This window comes from Choristoneura fumiferana, chromosome Z (genome assembly GCF_025370935.1).
Source record: "Choristoneura fumiferana chromosome Z, NRCan_CFum_1, whole genome shotgun sequence".
NCBI classification, from domain to species: domain Eukaryota; kingdom Metazoa; phylum Arthropoda; class Insecta; order Lepidoptera; family Tortricidae; genus Choristoneura; species Choristoneura fumiferana.
This window is the reverse complement of record NC_133472.1, coordinates 14,603,852-14,629,802: the sequence shown is the minus strand read 5'-3', so window position 1 is coordinate 14,629,802 and position 25,951 is coordinate 14,603,852. Positions and strand designations below refer to the sequence as shown.

At 37.8% G+C, this 25,951-nt stretch overlaps 1 protein-coding gene across 1 annotated transcript in view; it reads left to right on the top strand.

Moving 5' to 3' along the window:
* The window catches only part of opa (Zic family member odd paired), a 32,871-nt gene extending 9,930 nt beyond the window's left edge, over positions 1-22,941 (top strand). Inside the window, exons 2-3 of the mRNA XM_074088522.1 lie at positions 321-1,162; positions 20,928-22,941. Of these exons, the coding sequence (XP_073944623.1) occupies positions 460-1,162; positions 20,928-21,559 (1,335 nt within the window). The 5' untranslated portion in view covers positions 321-459 and the 3' untranslated portion in view covers positions 21,560-22,941. The remainder of the gene's footprint in view (positions 1-320; positions 1,163-20,927) is intronic.
* Positions 22,942-25,951: the final 3,010 nt, after the last annotated feature.

The following is a 25,951-nucleotide window of genomic DNA, read 5'->3' as shown; positions in this document are numbered from 1 at the left end:
TATAAAAGTGTCGTATAAATTTACCCACAGTTTAATTTAATGTCCACGAGTACCTGCCCTGCCTCACATTTTTATTATAAATTTTGGATGGTGGTTATGGGTGCCCGAATGCGTTATTATTTTTTGAAAACGGTTCGTATTTGTCAGAAGGATGCGATCACGCACGGTTTAGGTAGATTTCTACCTACCTGCCATCTTAATAGTGTGAGATAGTCTCGAACTACTCATCTTATTGACTTAATTTATTAAGTTCTTATTGAATTTATACCAAAACGAATTTAATTTTCAAGATTTTAATGGATTAAAACTATCTTCAACAGGTCCACAACACCAAGCAAATAGCACAAGCGATTGATATTGGAAACAAAACAATTAAAGCGACGTGACTGCGGAGAGCTAAAGCGTCGTAGGCGACGCAGCTAGCGGCGGCAAGGTCAGCGGGGCCACCCCGCCGCGTGGATGGTGGCGGGTGAATGGGGCTATGCGCCGGCGTCGGCCACCCCCGCCATGAACGCCTTCCTCGAAACGAACCACGCGCACCTGGCGTCCTACGGGCTGAAGATGTCCCCGCAGCCAGCGTGCGGCGTGGGCCCGCAGCACCGCGCGGCCGCGCCGCACGCGCCGCCGCACCACCCGCCGCACTACCAGCCGTACCCGCTGCACTCGTACCAGCCCGGCTACCTGCGCGAGTACGGCGCCTGCGGCGAGCTGTTCCCGCAGCAGCCGCTGGAGCAGAGCTGGGACTGGCGCGGTGACATGCACTACCAGGGCGGCGCGCCACCGCTGGTGCCGCACGCGCACGCCCACGCCCCGCACGCGTTCTTGCGCTACGTGCGTGCGCCGCCGCGGCGCGACATGCGTTGTCAGTGGCTCGACCCGGAGCAGCCAGCGCCGCGCAAGTTGTGCAACAAACTGTTCTCGAGCATGCACGAGATCGTAACGCATCTCACAGTGGAACACGTCGGTGGACCCGAGTGTACGACGCACGCCTGTTTCTGGCAGAGCTGCTCGAGGAACGGCCGGCCGTTCAAAGCGAAATACAAGTTGGTGAACCATATACGAGTGCACACTGGAGAGAAGCCGTTTCCTTGTCCATTCCCTGGGTGCGGGAAAGTGTTTGCTAGGTCAGAGAATCTCAAGATACACAAGAGGACTCATACTGGTAAGTGCTAGCTTTAAGATATTATTAACGTACTTATTTTGACTAACAACCTATCTAAAATTATGGCTAGATTAAATAACTGTAAAAATGACAAAGTCACCTCATCTGTTGAATGTCATAGAGTGCGTTACCCATTTGGCAATGGCGCAGTGAGATCTTACACTTTAGACTAAAAAGCCGCGCGTTACAATCCCCGCGTGCTAGGGTAAATAGTGTGTCTAGAATCAAAGCAAAAAATATACCTGGGCCACTATCCGTGATATCGACGGTTAAAAGTTACATCATTGCCGAAACATTCGAGTTATGGACATGTTGCGACGTACTCGTATTTTAAGTTGGGTTAAATACATTTTTCTGCTGCAGGACTGATAAGTAGTCTCATTGGACATGATATTATTACTATCCTCTTTTAGAATAATAATGACGTTGCCTTCGATAACAAACGCGTACACAGTTGCTGGTTTATTCTATATTCTAAGGGGGTGACATTACAACGGTCGAGCGTTGATCTGCGGAAACATTTTGATTTTCATTAATTCATAATGATCCGCCCCCTGCTGCTGCCGAGTGCCGCCTGTGGCCTAACAGACGCCCACTGTCACGAAGTGTCTGGACATCGAAGCATTCGCAGCGCACCTTCACAATGACTCGAACAGTCACAATGACACCAAACAACGAACTCAAGTCAAAGAAGATCCTTGTAACGCGATCTGAGTACAAACACTGTTTCTAACGGACATCGTATAAAGGCTCAAAATCGTCGACTTGTGAAGTCCGTTTCTCGGTAAGGACAAAAACTGTTCAAGTCAGACTCCATTTTTCAATTCATTACAAAAGTCGAAAGATTCATCTGAACTGTGTAATGTTAGGAGATAAAAAAATGTATCATAAATTAAAATGTCCAGCTTCGTCGTCTCGTTTTCTCGAGCGTTTGTGCTCTTCGCTCTCTATACTAGTATTGTTACAAGGTTTTGGTAGTTAACTTTAAAATATCGATTTTTAAGGGAATAAGGTCTAAGAATGCGAATGGCCAGATGGTTTTATTCTTTTTTTTTGGTCATCGCTGTTAACGTTGCGTTGAGACTTTTGTCCTGTGCCCCTGTCCACTATTATCTCACACGGGTCTCTGAATAGAATGAACCTTTTTGTGGGGAGATTTTAAAGAATTGTTTTATGTAGTGCCATAAATTTACTTCTAAGGCTAGTGAACTGGAAGTCCACTGTCATTATGCCCTTAATTACTTGACTGCAAATACCAGGGTATAAAAAATAGTCATTTGATTTATGGTACTATTAAGTTTAACAATGCTTATAACTAAGAGATGACGACCTTATAAGCAATTATGTGTGCAACCCTTCAATGTTGCAGTCTATACCGATCAGGAAGTATTAACAATCGTGACTGTAGGAAAGTCGTTCACTCTCACACTTTTTGTTAAATGGGCTAATTTGAGTCCCACTGCCGGGCAAAGGGCTCTCCTCTTTTGCCCACTCTCGCCTGTGGAACTGTAGCAATAGTACGTTCTGGATATCCAACGTAATCAGCATCTAGCTGTTAGCTCACAGTTCCGAAGTACCTACCTACTAAATATTTACAATAATTTCAGCAAACTTATCCGACTCTAAGTTAACCAACCTACTACGATACATAATAGATATAGTTACGACATGATGTTAGTACGAGTGAATTATCAAATTTAATGTAGTTTACAGCCTAGTAATTAAAGTTCAGTAACTAAAAAATTAGCGTAATATCAATGTGAAGCTTAAGAATGTTAGGAATATCGGTGTGAGACGATGGTATCTGCGGCGGCCGGCGGCGGACGGCGGAGCGCGTGCGCGTGGAAATTGATACTTTTATGAGGAACGCACTTTAGCCGTAAAGCGATACTTTATTTTGAAATTCAGTAGCGGGACTTTACGTCCACCTACCGAAATTAAGTTACCTTTTATGAGTTTTGTTGTATAATAGATGACCACGTTTTATTATGTAAAAAAAATACATGCACAAGTTGAGATTTTGAAATTTTTTAAATTATTTAACATAATGTAATCGTAATCGTACTTATTAATCTTTTTCTGTAGAAACCTGAATTCAGCTCTAATTTCAGGGCAAAAGAACTACCAATCTCTTAGTTGTTTACTACCTATCTAAATTATCCGTGCTGTAGCGAGTGATGATTTACATACTTATCTTAACGAAGCTTTGCGTGACTATCTTTTATATTATTCAATAAGTATCAATTATTTTTGTTGGTTAAGGCTGGTGCTGTTGAGTGAGGGTTTTCGGAAAGAATCGCTCTGCGAGTTGTTATCATTTTCGAATGTTTATTGACAAATAAATCACTAAATTTTATCTTTTTTGCCAGGCGTCGGTCTTAAAATCTGCACTTCCTTGCTTATGCGGAAATCACTTAGACGTCTTAGAGTCAAAATTGCAGTGAAAATCTCAAATAATGCCAAAGGCTGAAAAGAATGCAATAGCACATTGAGAGTACCGAGCTGTGCCATCCGAAACAAGCTGGAGAAGCGAGTGGCCACAATAAGCGAGTTACCTACGTGACATTTGTTGGAAGACAATTCTGTATTTGCTGAAGACCGAGACATCACAAATTGGCTACTTGCAAAGGCGCGCTTCGATTACAATGGAACAAACGAGAGACAGATTGCTCGCAATGCAAAGGTACGTAGAGTATCTTTGACGTTATTTTACATTGCTCAGCGAAAGTATATTTTCCGGATCGAATTCAATTATGAAGTAAAAATTTAGTTAACGAGGGGAGGGGGAGGGAGGTTGCGACTTATTTAAATCCAACAGTGACTCAATTAGACTCAGCCTAAACCAATCACACGTGTTAAAAGTTATTTTCATAAATTATCACAGCGCTATTGTTATCATTATAAAAGATAGAGTTCAATGATATTTATAAACGTTTAAAGGCTAAAGTGCGTTACTTAGGATAAATAATTTCCTTAAAACAATTAAGTAAAACTAAGCGCCACTTCAATCCGATATGTGAATTTAGAGTTTCAGATTATACCTACATTTCATTAATGTTACTTTGTTGTTTTAGTGGTTGTATAGTAAGCTAACTTGTTTATGTATAGTTGTTTTGATTTTTAATTTTATCGTAAATTCGGCTCTGTAAATGCCAATGACTTCATACGTCGCTTTTAAACAACATGATACCATATTGTTGTAACGCATTAGCAAGAGAACGAGCGCGGCGGGCCGGCGTCAAACCGCCGGCGGCCATGCCCGCTGCTCGCTGTCGCTGCCCGCCCACTCGCGCGGATTACTTCATTCCCGACTAATAGCTTGTTAGAAAACTATTAACACCTTCTAATTTACTATTTGATAACATTACAGTTATTTTAAAACAAACAACAGCTTGAATTTCTCCTCTCGTTTTATTAAAATAATCACAGCTACACTTTAATAAACAAAATTATGGCTGGGAAAAAGTTAGGCGCGTAAGAAAGACATCCGGCGCGACGACACAATAGATGCAGTTCTTTCTGATCACTTCGTCACCATCGCTAGAGAAGCGTTAGGGTGGCAACAAGGGCGAGAGTACAATGCCGTAATGATGATATGATTTTGCCCGAAGACGTCCCCCGACTATCAAACGCAGTGCACGGCTAATATGCCGTATGAAATGACGCTTTCAAAATATTTTGCAAACAATGTGGAACCCTTCCCGGCCGCCCCTGCGGCCGCGCATTGTGTGCGCACGTCGAGTGCAGCTCTTAACATCGGTTTATTGCTAACTAAACACGGTTATGCTCATCTACGCAATATTACTAGCACTTTTTAAACAATACCCTGTCTCAATAATAGGTTCTATTACTTACTCGTTTTTTTATCCATCAGGAAATATGTAACCTAATTATGCTGAAACGGGATAGATCATCTGTGGGCCATCTTATATTTCAAGGTCATTAAGTACTTTAGATATAATCTCTTACTACTGAGTAAATAGGTCATAAATTGAAAATTTCGATTAAGTTGGAGCTGAATTAAAGTCCAGACGATACCATAGATAGTGAAGTAGTTAGAGCAGTAAAACGAGAATGTAGAGCCGGTGTAGCATCAGAACCGAATTTGAGCACTTTAATTATGTTAGAACAAGTGGTTTTTATAAAATCTGTGCTTCATTCTGCGTTTTTTCTAAACTGTGCAACATTTACTATCATTTCACTAAGAGCGACAAAGAAATGTTTCTTAATTATTAGAATAATAATTGGCGCTACCTGTTATTACCCTTCAATTATCAGATAAACGAACAAACTTAACCCCACCACGTCGCCTAATGCTTAAGAGGTTCGACGGCCATCTGTATTTCTGATTTATTTAAGGAATTAAATAATAAGTGAAACTATCTGCAATGATGAGCTACATTATTATGATAATGCAGTAACCCTATACAGTCGCATTCGGTTTGAAAGGTGTTTATGTGCGCTGGCGACCATCTGCCCCGATTGATAAAGTGTATAAAAAATCCACAGCACAATAACTAACGCGTATGTGTGAGTTGTACTGAATGAGACCCCCTCTTTGTCACTAGTTAAGTCCTGGCCAATAATATGTCACTATTTTTCATCACTTTCATGATAATTTTAATCGGCTTTAGTTTCCAATATGTCTTTTATCAGGAAATATCTTCTAGAATTGCTGAAGAGATGGAAATACATATGTCAATTAAACACCGCAAAACAAAACAATCAGTTTAAGTGTTGAGATTTAAAAACTGAATTTGACTCTTTTTATATAATGAAATACAACAAAAATCTATATAAGACTAAGCCGTTATACTTAATTATACCTAACTATTTATTGTAAATTATTAGGAATTACTCCTTATCTTTTTCAAGAAACATCCTAAGTACCCGTGTAAAAACAAACAATTATCTCGTGGGCGTGGCCGGCCCGTCACCCGTCAACAGCAACATTTCAACCCTCAGCACACACGCTTAGAAAGTTTGCCTCATATTACAAGTTGCACACAAACAGAGCTAGTTTTATACAGATGCACACATCAATGACTGCTACCCCAAAACACGCTACTCGCTTACTAGATACTGCAGACAATAAAAGCGTTAAGCGCTTTATTTTTTATCCTTTTACACTATCATCCCCTGTGCGTAGCTTCGTGTCTAAGCGTCAGCTTTATCGCCTGTTATAGCCTATCATGCATTTTAATAGTAGATTATTGTCGTGACCTGGAAGTAGGCAATTGCTGGCTGAGTATGAGTATTAAACGGAGGAGCTTGCGAGTCCGTTTAACTAATACGAAGCCGACAATTGCTATTCCAGCCGAGACTAATATAAAGCTTTTCTCAAAAATGGTGAATAATTCTGAAGTAGAATAAACTTTTTCTCAAAATATATTATAAAATTTAATTTTATTCCAATATTTTTCTTATGCTTTCCCGCCTTTTTTCATTAAAAATAAACTGTAGGTGTATTTTTCCTCCGAAAACACCACAAGCTATTTCAGACCCAATAGAAAAAGTCCGGAGTTCCAACAAAATATCTGATACCGGCCATTAGACTTGGCTGTATACGACTTGTGCCAACATTTCCATGGCCTTTTTAACTTCAAAAAAATGTGACTGATTGCAGGCGCGCTAATTCATTATTGTCGAGCTAGCGCGCCTGCAATCTTTTTAACTTTTTAATTTTTCGTTGACCATAAACTATGCACTTCACCTTCTGATATGTAAAGAATAATGTCAACTTTTACAGACATTTTTGAGAAAAATGAAAAACTATAGGTAAGCCAAGTGCTTAATCATATAGGTACAGTCAAGGGCAAAGATATCGACACGGCCAAAGTTACAAAAATATGTTTACACGACTTTATGCACTTAACATTAAGGCCGGTGTATACATATTTTTGCAACTTTGCCCGTGTCGATATCTTTGCCCTTGATAGTACCTACTGTAGTATATCCCTGATAAATGACAGAATAAATTGCTAAGCTCTATATCCATTGATAGTCTCTACATAGGTAGCCGATTTATAGTTGTTAAAAAATATTCATTTTCGAGAACACGGCAACACGTTTTGGAGAAACGACAACATTCCTGTTTCAGCAAATGTGAAGATTGTTTTTATTTCTTTTAAGAAATTCGCTAAATGTCAAGGAGATGGTGCGAACAGAGCTCTGGAGCGCACATAAAAACTTCTCCGTCGAGATACTAAAGGCAACGCATTTGGAGCCCGCGTATCGATCCAAAGCTGTCTCACATCGACGAGCATCGAATACCATGGAATAGGATACGAATCTCGCATCACTAATGTGACTCGAGCAATTAGTAAATTACAAAGTCGTGCCGGTAAAAACTCTGCAATGATTTATGAAAGACTCGGTTGACTGTCTTTACGTTGTGATAAATTGCATAACTACATCTCATTAATCAGGTAGTGCGGAGGCCTAGGCTAATTAAAAAAAATATCTATCTATGTCTTTGTCTATATGTGGATTTAACAAGTTCCTTTATAGTTTTTTACTAAACCAAGTCAACCTCCTTTATGTACCTACATAAGAACATAGGTACTTAACTACTAACAGTTCTTGCAGGCCCCACCCGCATCGCACTAAGACGTACAATGAATATGAACTTAGTAAGTTAAAGCCTTTATTTAACGATATTTACCAGTTTTATTATATTCGCTTTATGAGCTGATTGAATATTTTTGCTGTTTTAATTAACTTTGTTCTTACGTATAAATATTAAATTAATGATTATTTCATCGATAGCATAGCAATATTAAATATCACCTATTTTATTTAAATCAAAACATTGTTATTCATGTTGCGCACCTACTTAGTTCTGATGACAAAGCAGTTATTATGGTACAATAGAGCTGATCTGATGACGAAGTCGGAAGCTAGAGACTGAAACTCCAAGATAGAACGATATAACCTAGCAGTGTTTGGGCTTGCTAAAATGGTCGTAGGGGATAAGTATTTTCACCAAAACATGTTTCCATGGTCTGATTATCGAGCAGTTAGGCAGTCAGAATTAAATCATACTTTTTTAGGGTTCCGGAGCCAAAACGGCGAAAACGGAACCCTTATAGTTTCGCCATGTCTGTCTGTCTGTCTGTCCGTCTGTCCATCCGCGGCTTTGCTCAGGGCCTATCAATGCTAGAAAACTGTAATTTTGCACGGATATATATGTAAACTATGCCGACAAAATAGTACAATAAAAAATTAAAAAAAAAAATTTTTAGGATGTCTCATAGACGTAAAGTGGGGGTGATTTTTTTTTCTCATCCAACCCTATAGTGTGGGGTACCGTTGGATAGGTATTTTAAAACCATTGGGGTTTGCTAAGACAGTTTTTCAATACAGTGATTTTTTTGCGAAATATTCAACTTTAAAGTGCAAAATTTTCATTAAAAATAATTCAGGATGGTAGTAAGTATATCAAACTATCAAAGAAAACTATAACGGCTAAGTTTGCTTGAGAGTTATTAGTAGTTTAAGAGTAATTAGCAGCCTAAGGTATAAAATATACCTAAACTTGGAAGAACCTCATTTCGGGCGTGTCCGACACGCTCTTGGCCGGTTTTTTATTACAAGCATTTATTTAGTTTCACCTGTCCCGTTGTCTGTCTGTCTGTAGGCAAATCTTGCAAGTAAAATTAGACCAACTTCCAGTAGTTGGATTGACTTGTAATTTGGTACACTTATGTAAATTGCGTGACAATACAATAATCTGGTAGTGACATCCTGGTAGTCCGGCCAGGATCGTCTCCGCAGGACGGTACTCTTCAACGGTTAATGGCATCGACTTGAAATTTGGTATGCAAATGTAGTTTGGGTGACAATACGAGTACAAGTACAGTCAGCAAAAACAAGCTTGTATTAAAAAAAATATTTTTACCAAAAAACTTATTTAGTTTTTGGAACTAACTTTTTAATAAATATGAATATGTTCACAAACACCAGACTTTCTTACGCTTGATGTAGCGTTTCAAAGTTTGGGAATATTACAATCTACAATCTTCAAAATCTTACAGCCTTGCTTAATTTGGGACTGAGTCATCTAGTGTCAATTATTTATTGATTCAAAGGGCTGTATCAGTATCCCCCTGTATCTCCCATATATTTTCGTAAATAAAGATATCTGAAATTTCGTCTCTGTTTATTTTGTTCGAATGCCTTAATTTGATATATACCTGCGCTATTAGCAAAAATAGTATCAAATAAAAATCGTATAACTATAAAAAAGCTTCAGAAATACCTGACTCGGGGGTAAACAGACAGTAATGGTTTTTATTATGCGCCAAGACTATAACTATTTATATCACTTGCAAAAACGGACTGGAGTGCCAGGCGTACACAACGGTGCCTGGAACCAGTATAAATAATTCGTGGTGCAATCCAACAATGGTTCCCAACCTGCGGGATGCGCCCGCGCTGCCTACGCTGCTTCGCCCTCTCTATCTTATTACTTATTACTAACATTTCCTTAGACACTTTACTGCCCATGTTTGTATTTACAGGTGACTGAGAGAACACAGTGACTTATACCTACGCGTAACTTATTCTACTTAACTAGGTACCTTTATAAATACCTAATGGATTTAACCATAGAAGCTCTTAACTAATTACCGGGCGGTTAAATGGCAAAAACACATAAATTGCTAATCGTGTTCGAGGTTTACTTTAACAGCTATTATTTAGTTTCCTCATTAAATTAAATGAGCTATCAGCCGTTTTCAATGCGTCAAGAAAAAGAGTGCTCTTTGAGGTTCCTAACTGTGCGAAATTCTTTCGTCTTGTAGGGCATCGGCGGTGGGTCTCACTGCATCATTCATGCGTTTTTTAGCAGACACCTTGTCGCTATCAATATGTATGGAAGTGAGTGATGTCGCCGACAGCGCAGCCTCCTGCCTCGGCTGGCTAATCGCGGCCGCGGCCAGCCCGCCTGTGCCTATCTGCTAATACCTGAAACCTACACCACAACACCCATCTCTTCCTATGTCCAATTATAGCAACGTCGAATCTAACATCGTCTAGATAGGTACAAATTTTAATTATAAAAAGTTACAATGTATATGGTGTATGTATAGTTAACACTTAATTCTACATTTTGCCTGTATCTAACGTGGGCAAAGTTGGAAGTAAGAGGTAAAGATAAATAATGCTTAACTAAAGCATGCTCTCTAAAATTAGTTACCTTATAATAAAATTATGAATAGTCCATCTAGAACTAAAATTAAACACTTACTGTTGAAGAAACTTAACTATTAAAGATCCTATAAAGTAGGTACACGTAATATAAAAAAAAAATGCGGACACGTACTGGTTGAAAATGTGTTAACCGTGTTTTTACTCTAAACATTTTACCCTGTTGTTGTAAATGAAAAAATAATTCCAATTATTTCATTATGATTGTATAACATTAGAACTGGCAGTAAACACGTGCAAATCCACATTTTGCTCCTGCCTCCATTGTGTTCGGAACACGAGAATTCCACATATGTGTTTACATCTACCCTAAAAACATTCGATCGAAGTGACAAGAAGTGGATAAGAATCGAATCGAAATGCGAACGATGTTTTTAATAGACACCATGTTTTGGCAACTTGCTACAAATGCTAAGAAGGACAATTTAAATTCCTTATCAAATATTATATAGGTTTAGTACACTAAGAAAGCTCACTGGCATAGTACAAATTCAACATCTATTACCTACAGTAGGTACCTACGTTAACAATAAGCTTGTATAGCGGACTAACGTAGATTAACGCACTAAGATCGTCTCATTTATTATCACGTATTAATAAACGAAAGGCATATGAATAAATTATTATTTTAATCCAGTTTTGATTAATTAATTAATTCCTTCATTAAGATAGGCATCGATATTGAACTCACAAATGTCTAAAATGTTAGTTATGCTGGGAATGTTGGGCGCGCCTCACAGGGAAACAACAAAATAAAGCAAGTTAAAAAGTAAAACAAAACAAGCTATTAATATTCGTTAGAAATATTGGTTTGTCCCAAAAATGCGCCCGGGGGCTGAAACACGATCCCGCGTGGGAGTAAAGAGGATACGCCGGCTCGGCCAATTCTAATTTATTGTTGTAAATCATTGTATTTAGCTTTATTACCAATAAGATAGTATGTGCGTCCACATTATTAATTATAAATTGCGGAAAAACTGATTATTGATAAAATCGCCAAGATTTTAATTAAAATAAAATCATAGGTACCTAACCGGCCAACACAGATACCAACCAAATACTTATTTTTTTACATTACAATGTAAGTAGGTAGGTACCTGCAAAAATTGATGATTTTGCTATATTATCTTCAACTCATTTAATTAAAGAACTGATTAGTCTTAGGTAATGGTACATACAGAGACACCTGTTCCTTATTTTACTTATTCTAAACTCGTATTAATTCAAAATGCAAATGAGTAATACATTATGTATAAATATTAAGAGGGCATGTCCACCACGTTGATGCCACGTAACCCATATCGCTCGGGCAGTGTCTCTAGAGGACTGGTCCCTATTACCAAGAAACGTGATATACCTACCTACCGGTACGAACAATTAGTTTTTTATTTGGTATTTATTTCTCACATGATTTATTGAGTGATCGCGTTTTAGTATAGTAATATACATGCGTTACTCGTGACCGTGCATTAATAAAGTGTTATTAAATTTTCCTTTACCAGGATTCTCATTCGAATATGTTCGCTCATGAAACAACGTGTTATTTTTGATTTCCATTAACTACAAGGAAACACTCAACAGGTCAAATGAAGTTAATTTCTTCAAAACACTTATGGCTTAACTACAACTGCTAAAAAATAATCAAGATTTAAGAAAAAAACCGGCCAAGAGCATGTCGGACACGCTCAAAATAGGGTTCCGTAGCCATTACGAAAAAAGTAAGTAATATTTTTTTAAAGATTTCGTATTTTATACGGAATCTAATCTTCCAAGTTTAGGTTTATTTTATACCTTAGGCTGCTATTTTCTTGAAAGTTTGATATAAGTACTTGTAATTTTTTTTTTTTATTTTTCCACCCACCGGTTTAGATTTTCGAGGGGGGGGGGTACACTTGATTTTAATGAAAAATTGCACTTTAACGTTGAATATTTAGCAAACAAACCACTGAATCGAAAAATCGTTTTAGCAACCCCCTCATGATTTTAAGACCTATCTAACGATACCCCACACTACAAGGTTGGATGAGAAAAAAAAATCACCCCCACTTTACGTCTATGGGAGGTACTTACATTAAAAAACATTTTTTTGTAATTTTTATTGTACCATTTTATCGGCATAGTTTACATACATATTAGTGCAAAATTACAGCTTTCTAGCATTAATAGGCCCTGAGCAAAGCCGCGGACAGGCAGACAGACAGACAGACATGGCGAAACTATAAGGGTTCCGTTTTTGCCATTTTGGCTCCGGAACCCTAATAATTATGCGCTGTTGTAAAACAGTGTAAAAGTTCTAAATTTATGACGTTTTTTTAAAGTCCATAAGTAAATTGTTTTGTTTTTATTTCACACATACCTATTTAGCAAAAGAATGTTAAAAAGGTCAGTTTTATCTCCCATAAGTTCGTGTATTTTACGATTTCACCCTTAGTAAAAACTGTAAAATTATCTCTTCTATCTTTACATTACATAGAAGTAGCATTTTTCCGTTTTTTTTTTTATTTGGCTTAAAATGTAATTTACCTGGTAGTTTCTATTAATGCACTGAAATCTAAATTAATAAAATAATGAACTGAAAATGAATGAAATGAAGTTAACGAAAATCAAGAAACACACAGTGTAGGTAATAAGTGAGGTAAGTAAGTACCTAGGTACAAGTTATTGTTGCGCACGCTCTTGTTGAGCTTGGTCGTTCTCTGATCTCGTACGAGCGTGTCCGTTCATCTTCGACGTAGATGCCAACGCCGAGATAAGGTATCAACGATCTCGCGACACGGAGCACACCGCGCCGGGCGCCTCTCTTACCCTCTAGACGGACTCACTAAACTTGTTAAACAGTACCATAGTACGTCGTGTCGAGTCGTGACGTTTTCACCACATGCAAAACAATTTGTGTCAATTGCCCAGAAAATCGTAGAACCGTAGCATCCTTTAAAGTACACCTACATACACAATGAGGGCTATCGCGTATGAATTCGCCACTAGAGGCGCTAGTGTAGCGTGAGGTCTCCGAAATGTCAAATCTCATAGTTTTTGGGTGAGCTACGCGGGTTTATTTATAATTAGAATAATTTTGTGAATATTTTGCAATATCTGAAATTAATTATGGCAAATATGCGTTCCAGGACAATTAATGTCTGGGTGTTTTGAGACAGTTTTGTCTTTCGGAAACCTTTGTCCTCCCTTTTTTCCGAACAAAACGGGGACTATGCAACACTGTGGCATGCTCGATATTTTTATGGTACGGTTTTAAGGTGTATTAAATATGATTTTAATCTAAACTATGTTTTCACGCCCGTAATAACAGACTTTGAAAGCCATACTTAAAAACCTCACGCAACAGTGCGCCATCTAGTGAGACAAAAAACGATAGCCCTCATTTAAAGCTTTGAGTACGTACTGCAAGGAAATGTGTTGTACAGTTTTTTTGTTTCACAGTGAAAGCATTTTGCATCTCCACTGAACGTAGATAGTTTATTGTTTTTGTCACAATTACATTAGGTAAACAACTCTAAGAAGTCAGAATTAGATACATAACTGAGGGACCACTTCTCTATATAAATTAATATTATTAAAGCGTTAAATCAATATCCGTGTAATTTTAATTGAAATTTAGTTCGGGTGTGTTAATTGATTTGGAGTATAATTTAGGTTTTCAAAAAAAACTGCCAAGTTTCTTGTACCGCTATCTTCTTGCCAATATTGGTCATTTCTAAAGTGCCTGTAGAATACAAAGTAACATGTAGGTACGTAAAGTAGCCCTGTTCAACAAACTTTTTTTTTTTTCTTAAGGAACTCTAGAGCCGGCTTACTTTAAAAATTATAAACTCCCTTTCATCAGACTCCTGTTCGTTAATATATATATAAAATATATACTCAGATCGTCTGAGAGTCGCGGATGCTCCAATCTAAATCCCGGATGCAAAAATTATTATCCAGGAAATTCTGAACGATTAAACTAAACATAAAGCTATCACAAACCTTGCCTGTTTTCGTCACGTTGTTTTATTTTGTGTGCATATAATATGAGATCTTACCTAGTATCTAATAATGTCAGATCCAGGTACGTTGCAACTTTTGCGGTTGTTGTACCTCATCAAAGAGCCTGTCATTCAAATGAAGTATGGAATGGATGGGCCCTTCCCACGAATTTACTTTGAAATCCAATACAAAGAATGGACCGGACAATGTCGCACCTACATATGTAGGTATATTTAAATTGAAATGATTATTTTAGTTTATAACAGCGATTAGCTGTTATTAATGACATGGTTTTATATTGGGTAGTATTATAGTTTCGTGATATTTTTTGGTCGTGAGAGCCGCGATGATGGCGGTTAGAGCTGTCAGAACGCTTGACGGCGGATTGACGAGCATGCCAGAATTTAGGATACGTTTTGTACTTATTCTCGAGGGCGCAGGTGCCTCGTACAATATTGTTTATCAACCAAACAAAATGTTTTAAGACAGAAAAGATTTTTGAAATATGTAGTCAAGAGTGAGTCTGTTACAAACCATGTGGATGTTATAGAAATTTTAATCCTTGGATAATTTAAATTATTAAAAGACTTAATCTGGTTAAAAAAAAGTCATTGGGTACGATTTTGATTGCTGGATTGTTCCTTCTTCTAGTTATTTTCAAGTAAAATTGTCTTTAGAAACGTCTTTGCTGCCGCGTAGTCGGCAGATCGGTATCAGAGCAAGACGGATGTTATTTTCACAATTTCCGCTAGCTGAGAGGCAAAAGGTTTTCGTCTACCTATTTATTTTGTGCCTACAATGTGTAAAGAGAAAATGTTCTCTTTAGGTAAATGTCTTGAGAACTTGTGTGTGATTCTTTCTTATTTATTGTTTAATATGTATTTAAGTATGTATTTATCTATATAAGTATGTTTATCCGTTACCTAGTATCCATAGTACAAGCTTTGCTTAGTTTGGGACTAGGTCAATTGGTGTCAAGTGTCCCATGATATTTATTTATTTATTTCTACTACCGACTGTTAGATAAATAAAAATATTTTATTCCCATAATATACTCTGAAAGATTTCAAACCAATAAAGGAGACGACAAGGAGGGTCCTAATTAGGCTATGATCTGGCAACAGGTACCTGTTACGTACCAGGTACCAGGTACGTACGTACCTACTACTAAAACTTAGCGCTTAGGTAGGTACTCTAAGACAGAAAAAAAAACATTAAAATGTTGCAAGGTAAAATTAACAGCATTTATAGACTCTTTAATGAGTAGATGCTACAAAAACCCCAGTAGTTACGTTTGTTCATCACTATGAAAAGAGTTAGTCGCACTCAACATGCAGAAAACGTAATCAACGACATTTACCCTCACGATGACGTCCATGTCTGGCGCCGGTTATTTGCCGATATCATAATTCTTTTAGTATAGTGAAAAACGCTGGGTAGGAGCGAGTGAAATATTATAAAACGTAATGACGCGGGCTCCGTGAATCACCGCGAGTCGTACCGACGCGCGTCCGGCGAACTCCGTGACAAAAAAGGCCAAAACCAACCTATTCCGCGACTACAACACAGCTTCTCTCAAGTCCGTAACATGTGCGAACCCCGGACCAACCATCCCACGAACATACGCTGTACATATTAGGAATACCACTTTTAATTTGTTTCTCTTATAAGGAACAATCACCGTCCTTCTCTTCCTTCGGTACGTTTTCATTTTAATTTATGTTTATCAGCCTGATATGACTGTGCAGTTTGCGGCCTGCGTTGTTGTTGGTACATTTACTATTATATTTTTATTGGGATGCTTTTGTATGAGTTGGCAGATATTTATCGGGTATCGGAACATTATTCGGTCTGGTCATAATCGTCCGCATAAAGCACCTTGTCACACGGTCGTTGGGCGCCGAATGCGCCGCGCCGGCCGACCCGCGTATTCTTTTTGTATTCTCAGGACGAGGGCCTGTATTCTCTGAGAAGTGGAAAAAATGAAGATATTAATATATCTTTCTAATTCGAAATACGTTTTGGATAAAGGGAGCATCATAAATCATTAAACACCCTGTACGAAACTTCTTTTAAACATGCAATGAAATTTAAATTTTCTGAGAAGTGTCGTCGATCGTTCTCCACTGACAAATTTGTTTGTTGTTGTTGGTCGATGAACGTTGAGAGGTTGCGAGTAAAGAGAATGTAAGCACTAACTAATTTGAGCCGCGACGTCGAACGGGTCAGAGGAACATTGCGCGTGGTCATGTCTGCTTGAGCGCCGAGGGGTCGACTGCGTCCGCAAACGACCAGTCATTGTCTGCTCATTAGCCGCCTGTCTATTAGAGATTGAATTAACTCGGATCTGCTCCATTATGTACTATTTAATAGCCGATAAAACAATGCTTATTGTACTCTAATACTGATAAATAATTAAATCCGTCAACGGCAATTTAATTTCAAGCTACAATAGATAGGTACGTGGCTCTTTAGGTACTTTATTTTTATTCGACTGTTATTTGGCAGAACCCATATTCACAATGCAAATCTACTCGAGGTATCTTGTCAACGTGGTCTATCAATATCGCGCTTTTGAAGGTTTAGCGATGCTTGAGAGTTAATTAAAGCCGCACCTACCTATATTTGGATGTCGTAATGAATAGTAGTTTGTGTGGAGTCGACGCGCGGGCAACTTGATACCCGGTAACCCGCGTTTGTTTTTCTACAAACTCACCTAAAGCCATTTACCACAATTTGGGTGCAAAGGCCGACTGGATCAGGTTTCCTCCGCTCGTGCTATTTCTAAAAAGCTTGTTTTCTCAGCAGAGCGCACTTAAGTAGTGATTTGTAATCCAACACCGTGGATAATTTTGACTAGGCAATGTGCCAACTGTTATTTTATTACTCTCGATTCTTAAATAATTACTAATGCAGAACTACTCGATAATACTTTATTAAAATTACTAAATAAGTAGTAAGCTCTGCGGCACGAGTACCTCTGGGTCGAAACTTGAGATGGTGCAGTCAAGGCAACTACCATAATAGTTTACCTATGCTTCGCGAAAACCTTTTACTGATTTTGCTAAATTAAAGTACCTAACATTTTCTCAAAAAAAAATATGCCAATCGAGTCATATAAAAGGAAAATGGGTCAATACTCGTAATAGATTTTGTATCTATAGGGACCAAAACCAAGTCATAAGTACTTAGCTGGTGAATAAAATCCTAAGGTGTATTGTGTCAATGGTTCGTTTTAGCCTCTCAATACAAAATCCATTGTTTATTTCTCGGCTTAATTCAAAGTGTACTCAAAAAAAAAATTACACCCTACATTTCACTTATTGCGAAATTAGGTGCATAGGCATAATTCTATCTCTCCATGACTTCAATTAAAACAATTCATACAATTCTATTCTCTGTACTTGAACGAGATGATCTGTGTAAATAATCTCATACCGACTAGCTATTAGCTGTAAATATTATTGTTTACGCTTTTTGTTTGAGATTACATTAAGTTTAGATTACATTTTAAAAATATGCACGTCGAAATTAAAGTACACTTCAATAATAATTCAATATACACAAACAGAAAATTTAGTGTCTGCGGATGTAAGTTTTTTTCTGAATCGTAACAAGTTCGTATTACGTAATTAACCAGATCCCACAAACGCAAAAAAATACAACTCTTGATTTTATTGCGTTTAATAATATTCAGCAATTTAATAGTTACTTTATTTAGTCCTGGACAAGACTTCTTCCTTAAATTATGTTTGTCGTAAACATTTTGTTTTCCGAAAAGTGACTCTTTATAGGTACTTATTATGTTGACTACATAATATTTTTTTTTTGATTGCCTCATATCAAATTGCTATTCCTGAATAAATTATACATATTTGTCAATAGCACGATACATAGGCGTTATTTTGTAACAATAAAAACTATAAAATCTAACAATAAAATCTAACAAGTATAAGAACTTAATTGTCTACGTTGATAATAACGTTAGGTACGGAAAGTGTCTCCTGCGGGTGAGACAGGCGTTTAAGATAAACATCTGACCTTAAAACCCGTGCCCCGGCGGCCGGCATGGCATGCAGCGAATTCACGATGCGCATTGCCAACGTTTGATTTCTGTTTTTATTTTGTCACTTTATAGATTGTCCACCAGATAGGTGTAAGATCTCAGTTATTCTAAGGCTGATTTATATGCAAAGCATAAAAGGAAATAAATTCTGAAATACCGAAAAACATGAATGATTATAGTAGAAAATGTGAGCCGCGGCCGCCGCGCGTGCGCAGATAAGGCATCGCGCTCTAATAGGATTTGTCGCTCATCCTTTTTCTTGTCATCCGCCGAGATGAGACGCCCGATTAGTAATTAGACGGGCGACACATGTTTTGCCCTCTTTTATCGCCGTATTTAACTCATTAGTGTTTTGTATCGATAACGTTTTTATTGTTCCGGCCCGAATGAGATCACGGAGCTACTTTTTGTTTGTGCATTTTATGCTCTGCTAAATTTACCAGGTAGATACGTACCTATCTGCCACATGTCATATCAAAAGAAGAATAAAGTTTTAAACATCATTTTGTATTCGTTTGAATTTGAAACTTTCAATCGCCTTCACAATACACAAATATTTTGAGACGAAGTGCTGAATGAAAGAAAGGAAGTATCAATCCATTCAAAAGCCGTCGAATGTGTGATCTGTTCATTCAATACATGCGCTTACTGTATCAAATATTGCGGTAAAGGGAACGTCTAAAAAGCCCTATTATTGCTGCGTTAACAGACACTTGAGATTAGCATCTGTGCCTCCTCAGCGCGATCTTCGAGTTTCAAACACAATGCCGAGGATTACAACCGAAGAGGCTTATTTGTAAACATGACAAAGAAATCTACACGTATTGTTGCATAGTGCGGTCACACTAACCGAAGGCTGATGCACGCTCGTAATGTGTTTATTGAATATTACCTACGCTGACACGATTCGGTGAACTCGAGTAGGACTCTTCAACATGCCGACGCATCTAAATTTAAACGCATTTAAATATTTCTGTACCAGTAGCACCTAGTTATTAGACACCAACAGTGCACTAATAATTGCAAATCTCTTTTCATTTCGAAAAAAGCTATTAGTTTAGGTTGAATTGTATAAACTGGTTTTACTTAACGTTAAGAAATTATGTAACATTATGATAGAAAAACATTATGCAATTTTACTATTAAGTATATGTAACATTGTGATAGAAAAGAAAATCATGAATTATTATTTTTAAAAATTGTCTCGCTTTTTCGTACTACTAATCTAGGTTTAATTAGCTTAATGTCAACTGCTTGTCACATTTTACAAAAGATGGCTTTTGCCACGCAGAGACGTAATTTGTTGAGGAGTCACCGGTGCTTCACCATCCGTTCAACTTCACCATATGCATAGTGACAGACGAATCACCAAATGGTGATTTGCAAGAGCAAAACAAGTTACTACTAAATAAATATACTCAAAATCAGACAAAACTTTAATAGTTCTCTCAATTTCTCTACAACTCAATGATCAGATCCTGACTTAATTGGAAATATTTCCGTACCATTAAAAAAAAAACAAATCGTTTCCTAAATGACTGAGTTCTGAGGTAACAAACATAAAATAAAATTTAAAAAACTTCAACCGAATTCATAACCTCCTTCTTCTTTTAAAGTCGGTTAAAAATAGAACCTTTTCCTATGTCTGTTGAACTTAAATCCGGTCTTTCATCCTCGCAACCCTCGTCTTTATAAAAGGCAATATGACAAACTCGTATAAAGATGATTTATGGCCGCGTTAAGTATCCCTTGCAATTGTTGTGAATATTTATTTATTCTTGTAAACTATAAACAACGAGCAAATCTGGTTATTTATGGTGTGATTGGACATTCGCCTACATGGCTCTGACTTTTTTCTTAGATTAGAAAGGGGGAAAACTGCGCGGCTACCGGGATCGTAAATGCTCAGAAAATTTTGGTTTACGTCAAGTTGGAGTCTGTATAAGACAAGTTAGCTACATTATCCTCGTCTGTCTCCATCGTCTCAATTTTATTTTAATAACGCAGGATAGGTCACGTTAGTGCTCTTACAAGCATACGTTACAACTATATTATTAGAAAATACCTAAATTTCCTTCAAGTATATTAAGATTCTGATATCCTACTAATATTATAAATGCGAAAGTTTGTCAGTATGTGTTTGTGTGTGTTTGTTTGTTACTCCTTTCACGCTAAAACGGCTAGACGGATTAAGATGAACTTTGGTATGTAGATAGGTGGATGTATATATTAACACATAAAATAAGCTACTTTTTATTCCATTAAAACCCAAGGGATAGGGTTAAAATCCCAAACTTTCAACAGCTATATAGGTATTAGTAATATGAAATTCGGCCGAGGGATTTTTTGCTACGTTAATAAAGTTTGGCTATTCCCACAGGAGTTTTTGCAGAATCTTGGAATTTCAATTCAATTGCTAAGCCTAATGATTAATGCGTGTGAAGCCGCGGCTAAAGTCTAGTTTACAAATAAAGCAAAAATGTAAATAATCTATTTCTTTGTCAACAGGCGAAAAGCCGTTCAAATGTGAATATGCCGGATGCGACCGGCGGTTCGCGAATTCCTCTGACAGAAAGAAACATTCTCACGTGCACACGTCGGACAAACCCTACAATTGTCGCGTGCACGGGTGCGACAAGTCGTACACGCACCCGTCATCGCTACGCAAGCACATGAAGGTGCACGGCGCGGCGGGCGACGCGTCACCGCGGTACGACAGCGACGGCGACGACTCCTCCTCCGCCGGCAGCGTCAGCGTCACCGCCGGCGCCAGCAGCCCGGCCGCGCCGCTGCCGCCGCCGCCCCAGCCCCCGCCCTCCATGCCGCCTCACCACCCGCCGCATCACGCCTCCATAGCCGACAAACTAGAGAGTCTCAACGACAAATACCTTAACCCGCACGATCAGAAACCTTACGAACGACCACCCGCGCCTCCCCATCATAATCAAGGGCCTCATCTTACCAATATAGGGGGTAATGGCGTCATGGACAACAAAATCGGCTTCGGCGGACACTGGAGCCAATTCCAGCAGCCTGCTCCTGCGATGCCCCACGGCGTGCCTGACTGGTGGTGTCCCACACAGGAGTCCTACCACCACCACCACTTAATGCACCACTCGGGCGCAGCCGCTGCCTACTGACAGCATCGCGCTTAGGGGACTCTTCATTCGACGTAAACTCACACACCGATAAATGTAGGTCCACGAAATTTTATTCTGGTCGGACTTTTTATTGTAATACACTGTGAATTACTTAGGTACCAATTTTGTTGACATGTTTTTTAACGCGCGTGATTAAAGTGTTTATTATGTTGCTGTGTCGAGTCTGAAATAAAATACTTACGTAGAATGAAAAGCTTCCTAAGACGCTTTACAGAAATCGATTTTTATTAATACTGCACTACGCTTATAATTATTGTATGTATTAGTTCAGTCTCCGAAGGTTTTTTTTTCACGTTGTCACAAAACTAATTTCGCTGCAACACTTCAAGAAAGACATACATAAATTTAATTGCCTACCCAATTTTCATTGACTTTATAAGTAAAGTATGGTGAAAGGGTTGCAGCGAGCCGGAGTATGACAATACGGGACTGAATCTGTTGTTTGTTTTAGAACAACTTTGATACAAAAACAGTAGGTATCAAATGTTTAAATGGGTTTTGGTACGCGTGTTCTACATTTAATTTATGAATCTTGAGAGCAAGTCTTATGTCATCTTCCACGCTGCTTAACTTTTCGAAGTGTGGGCTCGCTGGGAGCTTTGGTGAAAAACCCAAGATGTTATGCGCAGGAGATATTCGGATTTCGTGTACATTTGCAATTGCCTTGTTAACAGTGATTTAATACAGCCTTTATCGTAGGTTTAAGAATTAAATGTACAAACAGTTCAATTAAAAAATATAACATGGAAAATGATTTTTATAACTGTTACATGATACGAGTACGTGAAGAAGTGATGTCAAAAGTTTGCTTAATTTCTATGAATAGTTATTACATTGTCACAGATGTCCCTTCTACGCAAATGTTTCAAGTACGAGTAGTATGATTGTAGTCAACATAAATAATAATTACAATGAGCAGCATGGCCAAAGCATCGAAGTCCAATAAAAGTACGATTGGTAGGTTGTATAATTCATGTACATTTTTACTTTAGTATAGCCGACGTCATGTAAAGTACGTAGTCTAAGATGAATGCCCAGTGATAATAGTTGTAAGCAATTGATTTTTTTTTTGTAAATTATCTGTGTCTTTGCTATTAAATTGTGCTATCTACTTCTGAACTATACAATTATAGCTATACTTAAATATGTAAAAATATAATGAAGTATCTATTTTTTCACATTACTGACATTTTAGATAATGAACAAACGAGCAACAAGCTAAATCTATTTATATTGCATATAAATGACTGAAAGAGCACCACGTATTCTAAGTTATTTTAAGAGGATATTGTTGAATGTCTTTTCTACAGCCATGTAAATAGCAGAATTTTAAAATTAATAAAAGACCGTATTTCAATTCATTATAGAAGTATTTTATTAGACTTATCTGAGATTAATATGTTCCTCAACGTTGTGTGAATAATAGCAATTAAATAAACTAAACTACCTTTAGATGTATAAGATGTTTATTTATTTAAGTGATAGCTTAAAGTTTCTCATTTGCCATAAACTAAACTTGAAAAACTGGCCGTAAAAGTATCCAACATCGACGAGTTAAGATTGATCACTCGGTATACGAAATCTAAAATGGAAATCCAATTCTCGCGATGATTTCGATCAGATTCCGATCAAAAAACCTTGCTCCGTGACGATACCCACAATAAAACACCACCGTTACAAAACGATGAACAATCATATTCCAAAAGAGAATTGAATTTATCATTGAGAAGGAACGAGAGAAGAAAATGATAAATGATGTGAAGTGCATAAGAAAGGACGAGTGCGAGCGAGACGATACTCATATTCGAATCGACTTTACTGTCCGAGGAGATGATTTATCGTTTCTCAACCGGGATTGGCCGATTCAGTACTTAAGAGATTTATAGATCCTTGTGGTGCAAGCGCGGTAGGAGCGTTTTCTTATTATAAATCTCACTCTTGCGCGTGCACTTGCAATTGCCTCTTAAACTGTCTAAAGGACGAATTAAAAAATATGTTACCATAATGCTTTTGCATTTATCGGGCATCATCTGCCAGCTTTACGAGCATGGACTTTTAGTTGGCTTAAATTACCTGGATAAAGTACCTAGGTAGTAGACGGCGTTGGTACAGACACCAACACTCATACTTAGGTACCATTTTTACTTATCACCTCAGTTCTTCTGAACTTCACGTTACATTCAGGGCTTCTCTGTCATATTATCTAAGTTTCATGGCTACGCTGTTGTAAAGAAGTCCATAAAAGACTTATATAATAAAATTATAGGTACGTCAAGTATAGCTATATATATAGATGCATCACATCCAGAAGACGGGACGATCACGAACAAGATTTACCACATTGTTGCATCAGTCACCTGTACCCTTAGTGTAAGTTTTCGGTTACAAAATACGTCTCGATCGCGTTCGCTTTAAAATCTCAATTTGTATGGAAACACGAACATCGCAAACGTTCCGCTAGAGGTGCTGTTCGTGTTTCCATACAAATTGAGATTTTAAAGCGGACGCGATCGAGACGTATTTTGTAACCGAAAACTTACACTAAGGGTACCTACTGAACGCCAGTAACAGGAGTTATCGAGGCCAAGATTGGCCGGGCCTCCGGCGCTGATACGTGCTAGTCTCGCTGTTCATCACCGAAGCTCGATGTAAGTACATAACAGTTGTTTACCGTCGATTTAAATCTGACTTAAAATGGAACAAAGAATTTGCGCTTACCAAACCATCGGAATTTTTTGTGGATTTCGTGCTCCAATGCACTTCGCCCTGTTCTGCCCCGCACCTCGCTCCTTATTCGCGAACTTAGTTGTGACACCCGTAGCAGCAAAAGCGCAGATGAATTTGTAGTATCTATGTAGCTAAAAAGTTAAGAAGATGGCCTGTTGTATACCTAGTAGTAACTGACCTTACCTATAGATAAGTCGACGTTCCATATTCGAAAAATTACTTATAAGTCCCACATTAATTCTGTGTCTACTGCTTGCAGTACTATACTACTTACTCGAGTTTTTCTGAGCTTTTACATGAATTTAAGTAGGTATTTAGTTCGACGCACGCATAGATATTTCCGACGAACCTGACATATGTAATATAATATATCTAGTACTTAAAATTGTCCCGTCGATAAAATAATACGAAATCCACCTTTAAACACCATTTGTTATATCTGTTACAATATTTAAACGTGATATTTTATAGCAAAATAAGCTATTGCCCGCGACTTCGTCTGCGAATAATTTGTTTGTCGCATGCCCGCGGCAACTACGTATACAATTTTCCGGGATCAAAATAATTCTATGTCCTTTCAGGGTCTCAAAATATCTTCATACCTAATTTTATCACGATGGGATTTTAAGCATAAAAGCGTAACAAACAATACTGAGATTTGCATTTGTAATAATTAAGTAAGGATAGTTAGTAGCATTAATCGAACATTTTTTGTTATACACCGTCCTCATGCGGCAATCACAAAATGAGTAGAACGTTTTAAATAGTAATGGGTAAAGTGCAAGTCCGACTCGGCTACCTTTAGTAGGTACTTTTTTTTCTAACAAACAGACGCATGAGTGATCTCATAAGGGTTCCGTTTTTTCCGTATTTTTCATCATTGTGTCATAAGTTTCTTGTTAATTCTCAAGATTGTAGAGTTAGGGTCGGTAGGGTAGCAGCGCGGGCCAGCGCCCGTCGCTCGCCCTCGCTCACGGGACCCAAACCTGCTGGTGACACCTGGCCCCGCCCACAGCAAGCCTCGACTGTGCCCCTTTTTGTTTACGAAACAGCATCTTCCTAAATCTAAGAAACTCACTAACCGACTGAAGTTTATCAACGACAAAGCTCAAAATCAACCTCAAATCAAAATGTGCCCTATGTAGGTACCTATGTACTTACGTTCAGGGGCACAAATATATATACGTTACAAAGACGTCAAAAATATCTATACAACTTTATTCTACTAAGGTCAATCTATACATATTTTGACGCTATGGCTGTATATATATTTTTGCATTCGACTGTACTGTACATAATTTCGAATCACCTACGAAAATATTGTATTGGACTCTTTCATATATATATATATATATATATATATATATATAGGCCTAACTACTTCTGTAATTAACTCACTTAGGTAGGTAGTCGTAGAACATTGTTTATTTAATAAAAATATCGTTTTGCAATATGAATATCCCCGATATTTTTACTATCGCTTTTTTATCCTTCTAATTTGTCATATTGTTGAATTTAAATTGTGCATAATAAGATACTGTTTATCTTCGTAACCTTTAATATTAATACGTTTCAGGTAGGTTAATTCTTTGCAAGAATATTCACAGTGCAATTACTTAGTCACTAATATTTCTTATTAGGTAC